The 12,699-nt window shown below is 39.0% G+C and overlaps 2 protein-coding genes across 5 annotated transcripts; both read right to left on the bottom strand.

The window, feature by feature from the left end:
• Positions 1–1,673: 1,673 nt before the first annotated feature.
• On the bottom strand, positions 1,674–5,686 carry eaf2 (ELL associated factor 2). The gene is made up of 6 exons (XM_060876260.1): positions 5,424–5,686; positions 4,272–4,366; positions 3,998–4,134; positions 3,735–3,898; positions 3,013–3,246; positions 1,674–2,008 (listed from the first exon to the last, which is right to left on the bottom strand). Exons 1-6 carry the CDS (start codon positions 5,524–5,526, stop codon positions 1,959–1,961), a joined length of 783 nt encoding a protein of 260 aa, XP_060732243.1. The 5' UTR covers positions 5,527–5,686; the 3' UTR covers positions 1,674–1,958.
• Positions 5,687–7,553: 1,867 nt separating this feature from the next.
• Positions 7,554–12,493, bottom strand: naxd (NAD(P)HX dehydratase). Of its 4 annotated transcripts, XM_060876256.1 has the most exons (11): positions 11,207–12,155; positions 10,691–11,110; positions 10,242–10,386; positions 10,101–10,146; positions 9,897–9,985; positions 9,698–9,806; positions 9,566–9,616; positions 9,362–9,466; positions 8,771–8,891; positions 8,561–8,681; positions 7,554–8,450 (listed from the first exon to the last, which is right to left on the bottom strand). In XM_060876256.1, exons 1-11 carry the CDS (start codon positions 11,718–11,720, stop codon positions 8,300–8,302), a joined length of 1,872 nt encoding a protein of 623 aa, XP_060732239.1. In that variant the 5' UTR covers positions 11,721–12,155; the 3' UTR covers positions 7,554–8,299. The 4 variants fall into 4 exon arrangements, with proteins under 4 accessions (XP_060732239.1, XP_060732241.1, XP_060732240.1 ...); XM_060876258.1 differs by lacking the exons at positions 10,691–11,110; positions 11,207–12,155 and adding an exon at positions 12,335–12,493; XM_060876257.1 differs by lacking the exons at positions 10,691–11,110; positions 11,207–12,155 and adding an exon at positions 12,204–12,343.
• Positions 12,494–12,699: the final 206 nt, after the last annotated feature.

The raw sequence follows: 12,699 nt of genomic DNA, 5'->3' as shown, positions 1-12,699 counted from the left end.
ATTGTCATTTCAATCATATATAGCTGTTGCAGTACACAGTAATCCAACACCATAATCTTCAACAGAAAATAAGGGACGATGGTTATTACGTAAGCGGTTCAAACAGGAAGCTTTACATTACAGTAATGTACTGTTTATTACATTACATAAACAGTACATTAAGTATAACTAAAAACGGATAAAACAAGTGTCATCAGTTGTAAAATCCCGTGGTATAAAAAGAATAAAACGTTTCAGTGCCATGATGGAAGTAATCAACTTCACCTTGGTAACCTGTTTTACACAGGGTCCAATCACACCAGTGATTAATCATTAGTTCCTAGTTAATTATGATATTATTACAGAAATCATATAAAGTGTGCATACAACCAACATCATGCTCTTTTTCCTTTATGGCTCTTTCATCTGTAAGACCAGACTGCAGCAAGTGGTTTCCCTTACTGATTCACTGATTCCCTTTCCATAACTGTGTCGTCAAAATGTGCAATTGGGTATCTAGGAAATTCATCCATTATCTATTCTGTTAAAGTTATTGGTTACTTGGTCACTTATGGAGACTTCAGTTAAAATTTGATCATGGGAATTGAAATAAAAAGCTGTCCTCATGGTTTCCGTTTCCATCCACAGCAATCCTCAGCAGCAGCAAGCAAGTGATGACTTGAACCGGAGGTAGGGTTTCAAAATACATCAAGCAGGTGCAAGTGGTCAGGATCACTGAACTTATCAGCAGGTCTGAACTCACCAGAAAGATCTATACATGATCAGGGCAAAGCTGTCATCATAGAGGCTCAACAGATTCATCACCTGCTAAACCACATCAAATTTTTTCCCGTGAAGTTTGCACACTCCTCAGACATGTCCTGCTCCTGTGCGGTTATAAATGCTGTTGTAATCTATGTTGTCATGGTCTGTTCACTGTATAATGCACTGTTTGCTTGTTGTACTGCATATTTTGATATACTGTTTAATTTTAAGGTGATAAAACGATGAGTCTCAAGTCACTTTCAGTTTTTTTCCAAAAATAACTAGCACATATACATGATGCAAATAAAAGCAATAGACTATTGTGTTATTGTTCTAAACACCTTTAATGTTCAAGCATTATTTGTAGAAGCACATTTATCATGTCCAAAACTAGGCTCTTAATAAACAACACTATCTTTCTAGTCTATTTGTGCAGAGATGCAGAATTGACTACAGGGATCTTTGACCTCTCTGTATGTCGCGTCATCACAGATAAGAAACCAAAGCATGGTATTGGTAAATGTGGTGGAAAGCAGCAAACATTAATTAGAATATAACATTAAACTCTATAATTATATAATAAGCAGCTGGCTTTATTTTTCCATCAAAAGCATCTCCTATCAATAGGTTACAGCACTGAAACTGCTTTAAGCGTCCTTCTTAGACGATCTGATTACAACCGACACATTCAAGTATTGCAGGCTCTAAGCAATAACTGCTGAATATTAGATTGTAATTATTACAGATTGTAATGTACACTGAATAACATAAATTCCAAATGATCATAAGACCACAAATTATATGTTGCTCTGGTATCTGGGGCTGAAACAAAACAGCCTCAGACATTTCACTAAAACTAAACAAATATTCTCTCACACCTTTGGCACCCATACACACTTTGAGAGTGGAAATAATTGTGTTTCTTTTAAAAAAAAAAAAAAAAAAAAAAAAAAAAAAAAAAACACTAGATTCTACACATTTGCATTTAACAAAATAAATAATTCAACTCATATGAAAACTTTCACAGCTTTTAACCTGTCAACATCATGTCTGGTGTCGACAAAATACTGCTGTTATGAAGAAAGAAAATGTTTAAGAATTAAAGTTTGAGAGATAATTAAAAATCCCCATATCACAGTGTTAGTGAGTGGGCAGGTCCTGATAACCCCATCTGTCGGTTCCACAACAAGGAGTGTGCTTTAGGCCTTCAGCTCTCAATCATAATCACTCTCACTGCCAGATTCACTCAGCTGAAGATCGTTTTCTGCATCGAAATATAAAGAATTAACAAGTCAGTATCTGAACCAACAGCTGTGTTATGAGTTATAGGTTTTCAACCTGGAAATGAATGGAATTTCTGCGTGTATCATATATAACATTTTAACAGCTGAAAACACATCACCTTGCTCTTTTCCATTTTTCAACTCCTCACTCTAGCCTCTGATTCCTGTTCTCAGTTGACAAGTGAATGTGATTCTCTGCTGTTGCAGTCAATCCAACTTAAGCTTTGACATGTTGTGCTTTCTGAGATGTTTCTGTTTTTCTGTTTATCACTGATCCAAAGAGTGGATCCCATAGCCATCCTCTCAGCTTGACCAAGTCTTTCCATTCTCCTTTGACTTCTCTCCTATTTGACCTCGCTGGATGTTTTTCTTATCTATTCTGTGTAAACTCTAGACCATGTGAATGAAAATCCCAAGAGATTGACAGCAGTTTCTACAATCACTTTCTACAGATCACTTTCGTTTCTCTCTTTGTTATGCATGAATGAGCAGGCGTACAGATGTTGGGGTAAGTGTATATACGAAGATAATCGTATAAACTTCTTAGCATGCACTATTGACCCTGCGAGGTTTCCTCTCATATCTGCACTTGTTGATCCAATTATCAATTCTCAGTACATTTCTATATAAATGTATAATGTTGATAACGTCTTTACCGACATCATTATTTTAGAACTGTAATTCTATTAATTGCTGGACAGTTCGATTAAAATTTCATCATGTTATTTAGTAAATATCGACTCACAGCAGTGATCTTCATGATTAATATAATTTGTCTCCAGCTTGGGTCTGGCTTTATCAGCTTTTTGCAAGACTTTTTTTTTAAATTGATTAGTGGACCACTTTATTGGGCTGAGTGAAATTTTTTATCCACATGGTGATCAAAGTAGGCTATTATAACAGCAAAGGGGAACTGAAGCTGGGAGGTGATGTTCAAAAAGCACACGAGTGTGATGGTCAGGTGTAAACAAATAGGAATACTTGCCAAGTGTGTTCATGTGGTGTCCACCCCCCTCCTCCGAGCGCTCCTGAGTGGTGAGGATGGGCATGCTGTGGGTGGATGCAGGCGCTGTGTGAGATTTGCCTGACGAAGGCCGAGTTTCCTCCTCAGAATCGCTGCTGCTTGAGCTGTCCTCACTGCTAGATGAGGAGCTTTGAGAGTCTGAGGAGCTGTCACCACTGCTCATCTGATCCATCACACGTGCCTCAGCCATTAATTCTAAAAAAGTATGTGCATATATAACAGAATACAGTATACACTTGAGATGGAATCCAAACACTAGCCAGTCCCTTATTTTTAAGATACAGCAGACTCGTGGTGTTAATGAGATGCTAGAGATTGGGGTATTGAACTAAAATTTGTGAAGGTCCAGTTATATTAAATTCTCTGTAGTCGACTATCACTACATGGCAAAAAAAGGCTATATAAAGACATTATTAAGAGGTTATGTATTGTTGTGAAGCAGCAGTGTTTTAAGTGCCATGAACCCTGAACAATGTATTAGACACAGTAGGAGATATAGAGAATATTTTAAATAACCCGTGTCAGCAGTTTAATGATCAGAAGAGAGAAATATCTTAAAATAAGAAATCGATGAAAATTGCGCCTCTTGATGACATTCTTGCTTCGTCCTGTAGCTAGTCTCAGCTCCCAAAAGATTCCTTCAGGGTCTGCATTCTGTACGATATAAATCTGATGCAGTTTACCTCTCTCAATGTCATCCATGGGGGAAGTAGGAGACAGCTTTTCTTTAGCAGGGGAGTTCTTGGAGTTGTTTGAGGCTTTCCCTCCATTGCCACTTTTTATTTGCTGACTGAGCCTAGAGGTCTGTTGCTCCAGACGAGACTGGATCTTACTGCTGCCTTCCGCTCTATATTCAAACAGAAAGATGTAATCAGAGGCAAAACCGCACTGAGAGACAGAACATTTCATTACTGTAGTACTGGGTGTTACAGTGAGACATACATACCTTGTCTTTTTAACAGAAATATTGCTGTTGAGTTTCTCCAAGCGATATTCCCCTGTGTCATGGTTTACAATAAGAATGCACTCCTTTGTATAAGGCCTTTTGGATCCTTTAAACACTGTAACTGGAGCAGTGGATCCCTGTGGGATTGGATAGAAAGAATAATAAGAGTTATAAGAAGTTTATTAATATTCCTTCAATTTGTGGTGAATGAGATGTTCGTTAAATCTGATCAGTCGGATGTGTTAACACAAGACGCCGTGTTTATTTGTCCTACCTCCAAGTTAGGTAATGTTATAGTGACTTGTTCTCCCTTTCCAACTTCCAGGTCCCCCTCACATGTAGTGTCTATGGATGCTGGTTTGAAGTCATCTGTAGGTACAAAAGAACAGGGACATAAAACCAAAGCCATTTGAGTCACGTATCAAAGATGGAATGTCAATGCTATGCTCAGTGTTGGCAACTTAGCAAGTGTGTTGCTAAATCTGGTGGAAAAAAAGCCTAGTCAAACATTTACAACTTTTTTTTTGCAGCTCACAACACAGTCGCTGTGAAAAGAACAGAGCAGGTCAACTCGCCACCAGTGACAAGCCCGATTTAGCTGTGTTTGCACAAGCTTACATTCCAAAAATAAAAACAGTCGCTAGGCTTGTGATACGTCTCCCTTACATGTCAACAATTAATGACTGTATTTCCCAGGGTTTATAGGAGCATGTTAGAGCAGGTTTGCAGTGACGGTGTGTCACGTCTGTCAAAGGGTTGTCAAACTGCATCGATCATTAGGAGGGTACATACAGGATTAAAAAATAAACTAAAAGAAGACAAATTACAAAATTCAACACTGCTTTGTTTTGATTATTAATATGTTTGTTTTGGCATTTCCCTTATTGTTAATTATTAGTCCTTATTCCTAAACAGGATCAATCATCCCAGGCCTGGCAATCACTGTTCACTGTTCACAATAACAGTAATCACAATAACTGTTTTCACTGATCAAGCCCTGCTTGTGTTTGAGTTATAAATTGTTTGCCATGTAACAAGCAAATATGCAAATTAGTCTACTGAAAAGGCTCAGTAACAGGCTGTGACCACCAGAGGGCGCAGCTATATCATCTCACACGAGGCAGCTTTTTTTAATGAATTTTCAAACATTTTTTTTAGTACTGAATATAAACACAAGAGTTCACAGAGTCACCTCGAAGCCATAGGACCATAAGATGTAGATGTTCGGATTTAATTAATACTCAATGCTAAACGAAGTCAACACTCAGCAGGTAGTTTACATTAATAGCTGCCTAATAAAATGCCTGTATTTTTTGTTCCATGGAAAGTCACATACGGTGGCAGTTTTTGGAATTAAAAAAATACAAAAACAAACAGTTTGCTGCGTAATGGTTCAGGTTTGTATATATAAGAAGGTGACACTTACATCGAACCGTATGGAAAGCACTTTTTGGCTGTTTCTCGAAAGTTTCGCCTAATTTCAGGACATGTTCTTGATTATCAAAGTTTGAATATGCTGTTCCATTCATTCTAATGTCAAACTTTCTCTCATATATAAACTAAATGAACAATTTCTAAATTTCCACGTCCTTTTTGATAGCATCTACGGTAGAAATAACTCACGTTAGCCACCTGAATTTGGCTGAAAAAATACAGCGACTCATAAGGGATTTCCAAAGGACCCCAACGGATGTCGCATTTGTCATAATAAAAGTCCCCTCATTGGCAAAAAAACAAACAAACAAACAAAAAAAACACCCGCATATATACGCTTATTGGGGATAAATACAAACACTTTTATATATCTAATATTAATCTTGAATTTTGTATTATATTATAATATATAATATAATAATAATATTAATCTATATTATTCTTTATAATAACCTTTTGTTCTATGTTTATGTTTTGTAAAGCTGCTCTGGGACAATATCACTTGTTAAAAGCTCTATACAAATAAATTTGAATTGAATTGAAATATACACCAACTTAGACGTTCATGTGTTTTTTTTTTTTATATATAGTCAGCTTTATTTCTGTGGTAAAAATATTTCAATATAAAGTATTGTATATATTTAGACTGCAAATATGCCCCTAGTTGCTACGTTCCTCAGTACTTTACACCCACTACGTACACACTTGTACTTTATCAAAAGTACAATATAGGTCACTTTGACAAAGCACATTACTGAATTATTGAATTATTACAAAGAACAAAATGATATTCCTAATATGTAAAGAGACCAGAAATGACTTTGCTTTTATTTTCTTCATCGTTTTCAGCACAGCACATTAATTCATCTTTGAGATCCACTTGATCATACTCATGGTCACAAAAAGCCCTGAGATACCTTCATCAGCACCAATGAATAGTGGGGTATAATATCAGGTGCAGAGCTTTTATTAACACTACAAGGAACTGCTGGTGCAGTTTGAAAGTGCACAGTGAGATTCAATACTTTTCCCACACATATGAAACATTTGAACACGTGTAAACGTGGATACTCAAGATGAAAACACACACATTAATTGAGTTCAGAGACTTTATTAGAAACAAAATTCATACACTACTCGTGTGGTGAGATATTGGGGATGTTATCGAACCTGAAGACTGAACGGCGTGAGCCATTGAGGAAGTCACGGAAAGTGATTTTTCTGTACTTGTGTTGGGTTTTTTTGTGTGTGTAATAAATAAAAAAGCCAAATGGTTCAAAAGAAGTGCATCTGATAAATGTCTAACACAGACCGCATGTAAATTCTTGGAATGAAGCAACATATTACCACTGCTATTGTTTTGATGTTCAGTCATTTGAAACTTCAATCTATTAATAAAATATATCAGGATCTACACAGACACTGCGCGAGGGCAATGGGAGGAATTAAAGGTCTTACATACAAATGGTTTATCCATTTATGGCACCTGTAAAACGAATAAGCCAAGTGGGTGGAAAAAAACAAACCTACAGCAAAACAAAGGACAAAATAATATATGTATAAAATAATAATAATAAAATATTTGATATCTGTTTAATCAGGTCAGTGATGTACTTCTACCACAACAAGGGCTGTAGCACAAAATGTGCCAGTACTAAAACTTTATGACTCTCTCGAAACAACCCCCCCCCCCCCCACACACACACACACACCTATTAAAATATCATCACAGCGCACCATCATCACTGAAAGATACTGGGTATGTCACCTGTGTATATGGTGTACATGGGGTTTGTTATAAACTGTAATTTATACAAAGCAACCATCTTCTTTGGTAGCTTATGTCAACATTTCTCTGTTAGGAAAGAAAGATCTGGAGGAATGAAAGACTTGCCAGGGGATTAGAGACTTGCTATCTATAAAAAGGTCATTTGAATAGAGGAGCAGTTTTAAATACTAACTAAGGAATAAAAATGAAGAAATATAATCAGTGCCCAATTATCTTCCAAAACCAGCCAGTGTTTTATTTCTTTTACCAAAGCAAAAAAATAAAATTAAATAAATATTTTTTTAAAAAAACCCACACGCTTAGCTTATTTATATAAAAGAGGACATGCCATACTTTATGCTCAGACATGTTTAATGTTGGGAAAATAAATCAGTTGCTCTTATTGCTTATAGCAGCTATAAGCAGTCAATCCCTCATCAGCGTTTCTTTTTCACTCTTTGCTGAAATTAAGATGACATTTTAGAGAAGACATTTTATAGACATCCTCTGATGCAAAGGCTTTCCTGTGTCTCTAATCACAAGTAAACAATTAGACACCTTAAAAAAAAAAGATTAAAAACACATTTGTGTGGAACATCCAGCACACAAGATCCTGTGCAATTTACTATAGAAAAGCTATTGTATTAGAAGAGAGTAAGAGCATTGTATTGTAAGAGCTGCTGTTATAGAAAACCAATCAACACCTTCTGAACAATCAGATTATAGAATTCAACAGTTCTGTGATACAATTATGTTTAGGATAGATTGTGTCATTGACTGTTAAGTGCACCATCTGCTTTTAGTCTTGCCACAGATTTCTAGTACATGAGGTCGACTAACTAGCAACGTTTGGGGTAAATCTCACTGTCATCTGTTCACATAAAAAAGCAAATGTGTTGCCGTGTAGCTCAGTTACAGGAGCTGTTTTGAGCAGGAGAGGAAGATGTGTACAGTGGAGGACACTAAAAAAATTTTTTAGACAAACTAACCCGTAGGAAGAACAAAACACTATGTTTTTAACTGTGCATTTGAACCGTTCTTCAGACGTGGTTGCACCGAGCTGGGAAGAAGCTGAAAGCTTAGAATGCTTACAAAGAAGTTCAGGTTTCAAACAGCTTCTTGAAGGCAGCGCAGATCTCCTGGATCATGTCAGAGGTGGTGGTGGCACGGCCGTACTTGAGAAAGGCTTGATTGTTACACTGCCTGGTCAGCGAGGCAGCACCGAAAGCAGCCACCAGTGTAGGATTAATACTAGGAGAAACAAACACGTGTGTAAAATCACTAACGTGTGTCGGTGTGTGTGCACGAGAGAGAGAGAGACAGAGCGCGAGATCCAGATGATGATTAAATGGCAAACTTACCCTTCAGTTGCATTTAGCGATGAACTGAAAGCCCAATGAGAGAAGACTCCTAGAGAGCCAGACAGCAGATCTCCCTGTCCTCCACAGCGACGCCCACTTCCCTCCTGACTGCAGCTTATCACTGGAGGCCATAGCAACAAAAATAATCAACTGCATTTTTTAAAAACAGTGCACACTAAAGAAGAAATGGAAGGGTATTAATGAACTGACCCTGGCTGCCGTCAGTGATGATGTCCTCTTCCCCTTTAAGAACCAGGGTCACATTACCCAGTGCGATGCTCAACTGCTGGGCAGTGAGCCTGAGGTCGGTGCTGTCCAGGGGCTGATGGTGCTGTAGTCAAATATGTCAAGCCCAGTTCATGTTTTATAAACATTTTGTAACGTTATTTCATTGTTTAGTCTGTATTAATGTCTAAAATAATAATAATGATCAGTCCCTCCAGGATTTTAGGTTTTTTTGTGATCGTTGAATTGACAACTCTGACAGCTTTTAAACGCTTACCGGTGTAGACACACATGCAAGGACTTCCTGTACTCATGTTCCACACATGCGAGCCGGAGAGGGCTTTAGCCGAGTGTCTTGGAACAAATGTGTAGAAAATCTACATGAATTTTGGAAGATTTTAAAATACCCTCAATGCCAAAGAGTTTGCTTGATTCTGTGCTCAATTCTGTGATCATGAAATCATGAAAGCCTGGAAAGACTGAATGATCAGGGGCAAAGAAAACCATGTTGATTATCAAAATTATCATTATTTCTTCACATTATTTCTTCACATTATTTCTAAACACATCCCTCACCATTGCCTCATAGAGACGACTGAACTCCATGAAATTGGGCGTTAGGATTCCTCTTTGATAACCCTGAATGACTGATGGATCTTTGGAAACTAGCCAAAGTCCATCCTGGAGGCAAAACACATAAAAAAAAAAAAAGACACTTTTATCTGTCATTCCTGTTTCGTACATTTCTAATTTAAACAGGCAGAAAATCTTTCTACTTACTGCATCAATGACTATTGGAATTCCTCTTGATTTGGACTTTTCAATAACCTCCTACAAAAGTGTCATTAGATATTATGCAGTAAACAGCTTTCGCATGTAAACAGGTAAGTAAAACTGAATGTTTTCTCTTACCTTTGCGTTATTAAGAAGTCTGTCCTCTCTTCCCAAGCCAGGACCCACCACCAAACTATGGAGCCTCGGCAGCCATTTCTCTATTTCCTGCACAGCATTGGGACTGTCTCTGTAAGTTAACATGAGAGAGAAGAGCACTTTAATCGCTAGTGAATGTAGATATAATAACCAGAGTAGATGATTAGATTAATGGACTCACAAAACAGGATGAACAATGAGCTCAGGGCTATAAGATTTAATCACAGTGGCGGCATCTTTGGTGCAGAACACGTGGGAAAGATCAGCACCCTAACAGGGAAAAAACAACATATGATGACAATGACACATACATACGAGTCTAGATTAAAGTATTTTGTGAATATATTTCCTTAGGCATTATATTTCCTTAGGCATCACTACGTACTATTTTCAGTGCAGAAATGGCAGCAAAGTAAGGTGCTCCAGTGTACCTAATGAAACAGAAGAGAATTACTGATGGGTTAAAAAAAAAAGAATCTGATGCACATTTAACTTTGTCGCTCATTATAATGCAAAGGTTACTTACTCTTGACATCCTCCGATGACTCCTATGCGGCCATCTTGACCCTTGTGCTTTTTAGACGTCAGCGGAGGAATGGTATTTTTAACCAGTGGCAGGATGTCCATGGTCCTGTGTGCGACCCCTCCCAGGGAAAATGTTCGCTCTATAACTAAAGAAAAAACCACAACAATCCAAATGAATCCTTCTATCCAATTCCTTAGCACTATGCTAAAAAGAAAAATACTTTTTGTTTGATATCTGACATGATTACTTGCAAATACATGCAAGTAATTCCTAACGTGAAGGGATATGTGGATTTTGGAAGCGCAGTTCTCTCCATCTCTGAATGCCACTCAAACCAGAAACAAACAAAAAAAGCTAAATATATATTAAGCTGATTAAGCAATCCAATGTGGCTAACTAAGACCAGACAGCATTAGGTCAGTAGTGAATGACGTCAGTCCTGGGCAGACCTGGAGCAGCTGGCGGACTTGGCGTGTCGTAATCAACATGATGGGTTTGATGGCTGTGGCTGCCACGAAATGGACGTGCATGAGTTACAGACGGGCCGCTCTTTGAGTTCTGAGTAGACTGAGGGGCAGACGACGATGTGGCCGTGGGTGTGGTGAGACCAGCAAACATCTGTCCCAGCATCTGCAACATGTGCATCTCTCTTGTGTGTTCCGTCTCCCTGCGAATATCCTCAGCTTGGAGCCGCTGCTCCTCGAGTCTATAGAAGTTCTCCTCTGACTCCAAACTCTGTTCCAGGAACTTCTCCATAAGTTTCTCCAGCGACAGGTTCGCAAACCGCTTTTTGTGCCGCCTGCTTCCTGCAGAGGACGGCACGGTGGCGGTCTGCTCTTCGACCTGCCTTGATGGAATATCCGGTACATCTGTAACAACGTAGAATCGAGAAGGTGAACGAACAAGCCATTGTTGCCACACGTTCAATGTATTGCAAGCTGGAAAGTGAAGAGATGAGGACTTACTACTGCAGCTGCTCACGGTCACTGGGATGGGGTAAGGTGGGTACTCTATCTTTACAGGGTATTCCATGTTTGAACATTCTCCTGCACCGTCCACGTCAGATTCGTGCGGCTGGTCCAAACTCTCTCCATCTTCTTCAGTGCCGTCCAGGGTCTCGTCACCTTCAGCACCAACGCCGTCTAAATCATGAGCATCCAACCCTGCTGACGACCTGGTGCTCAGGATTCTCTCCATGTCTTTATAAAACCTGAAGATCTTCGCATAGTGGCCGTTTTTCTTCGAGGCCTTTTTCGCCTGGAAGTATTGTCTTTTCAGGCTCTTAACTCGCACCCGGCATTGATCCGGGGTCCGATCGTATCCCATGTCCCCCAAACGACCAGCTACATCGCGGTAAACGTGACTGTTTCGGAAGTTCCCGTCCAGCGCCGTTTGCACGTCGTGTTCACCCCAAATAGTCAGCAGTGCTCTGGTCTCCGCGTCTGACCAGTGATATCCTCGGGTGGGATTCACTAACATGGTCGAGTGGTGACGGGAATAACCCGGGTTTGTTTACTGTAATAACCCGGGTTTGTTTACTGTAAACTAGCTAAGCGTTCAGCTCGCCAGCTAGCTAGCCGACGTTACACAAAATCTAGCTACTTATCTAGCTAACCTTTTTTTTCTTACTTTTCTTCGTGTATGCCATTATTCCGGGTGGAATTGCGTTGTTAGTAAACCGCATTCAGTGAAAACGAGCCATAAAAAGGCGCTAATTACAACCGGGTTACCGTTATGTTACAGAGAGGATTAAATGAAAACTTAATCCGAGCTCCTCCTCTCTGTAGCCACAACAAGACAGCGTCGGATATTTTGCGTACCACGTCATTTAGTAGTGCACACATTCCGCACGACAAAACAAGAGTCTGCATAGGATAATATGAATATACATATTTTTTAAGTTTAATTCGTCATGTATGATTCATGGCCTTAGTGAAGAAAGACTTTTCTGCAGTTTTTTACCTTTCTCATGCAGAAGAGTTACTGCACAACAGAAAGCTACACTTATGACACGGAGGAGCAACTTTACTTCCATGCATTCGGATCTCACAGCTTTTAAAAACAACACCGCCAGTGATGAACTCTGGTCTTACCAACGGACCAACTGTGTAGCGACGCAGCAAAACTGGTGAATACACGTTTAAGCTGCATGGAGCTTTCACTTCGGCGTGTGTTCACGTGTTTAAGATCCTGGATTTTGCTCCTGCGCCGTATTGTATTACGTCAGACTAACATCCAATCAAAATGTAGGAAAAAAAAATCCCAGGCTGGATTCTGATTGAACACACGGAAGTGATCCATTTAACCCCTAACTTATTTTATCTGTAGCGCATTTTGCAGTTTCAGTTGTAATAAAACGGAGAAAAGAAAAAAAGTACGTTTGTATATGCTTATTGTATATAAGTTTTTATATACACACATTATCATGCCCCACCCCATCTGTACAGCCCCGCCCCAT

This window comes from Tachysurus vachellii, chromosome 8 (assembly GCF_030014155.1).
Source record: "Tachysurus vachellii isolate PV-2020 chromosome 8, HZAU_Pvac_v1, whole genome shotgun sequence".
NCBI lineage: Eukaryota > Metazoa > Chordata > Actinopteri > Siluriformes > Bagridae > Tachysurus > Tachysurus vachellii.
Note: the sequence above shows the minus strand (reverse complement) of the source record. Positions and strands in the feature narration are given on the sequence as shown.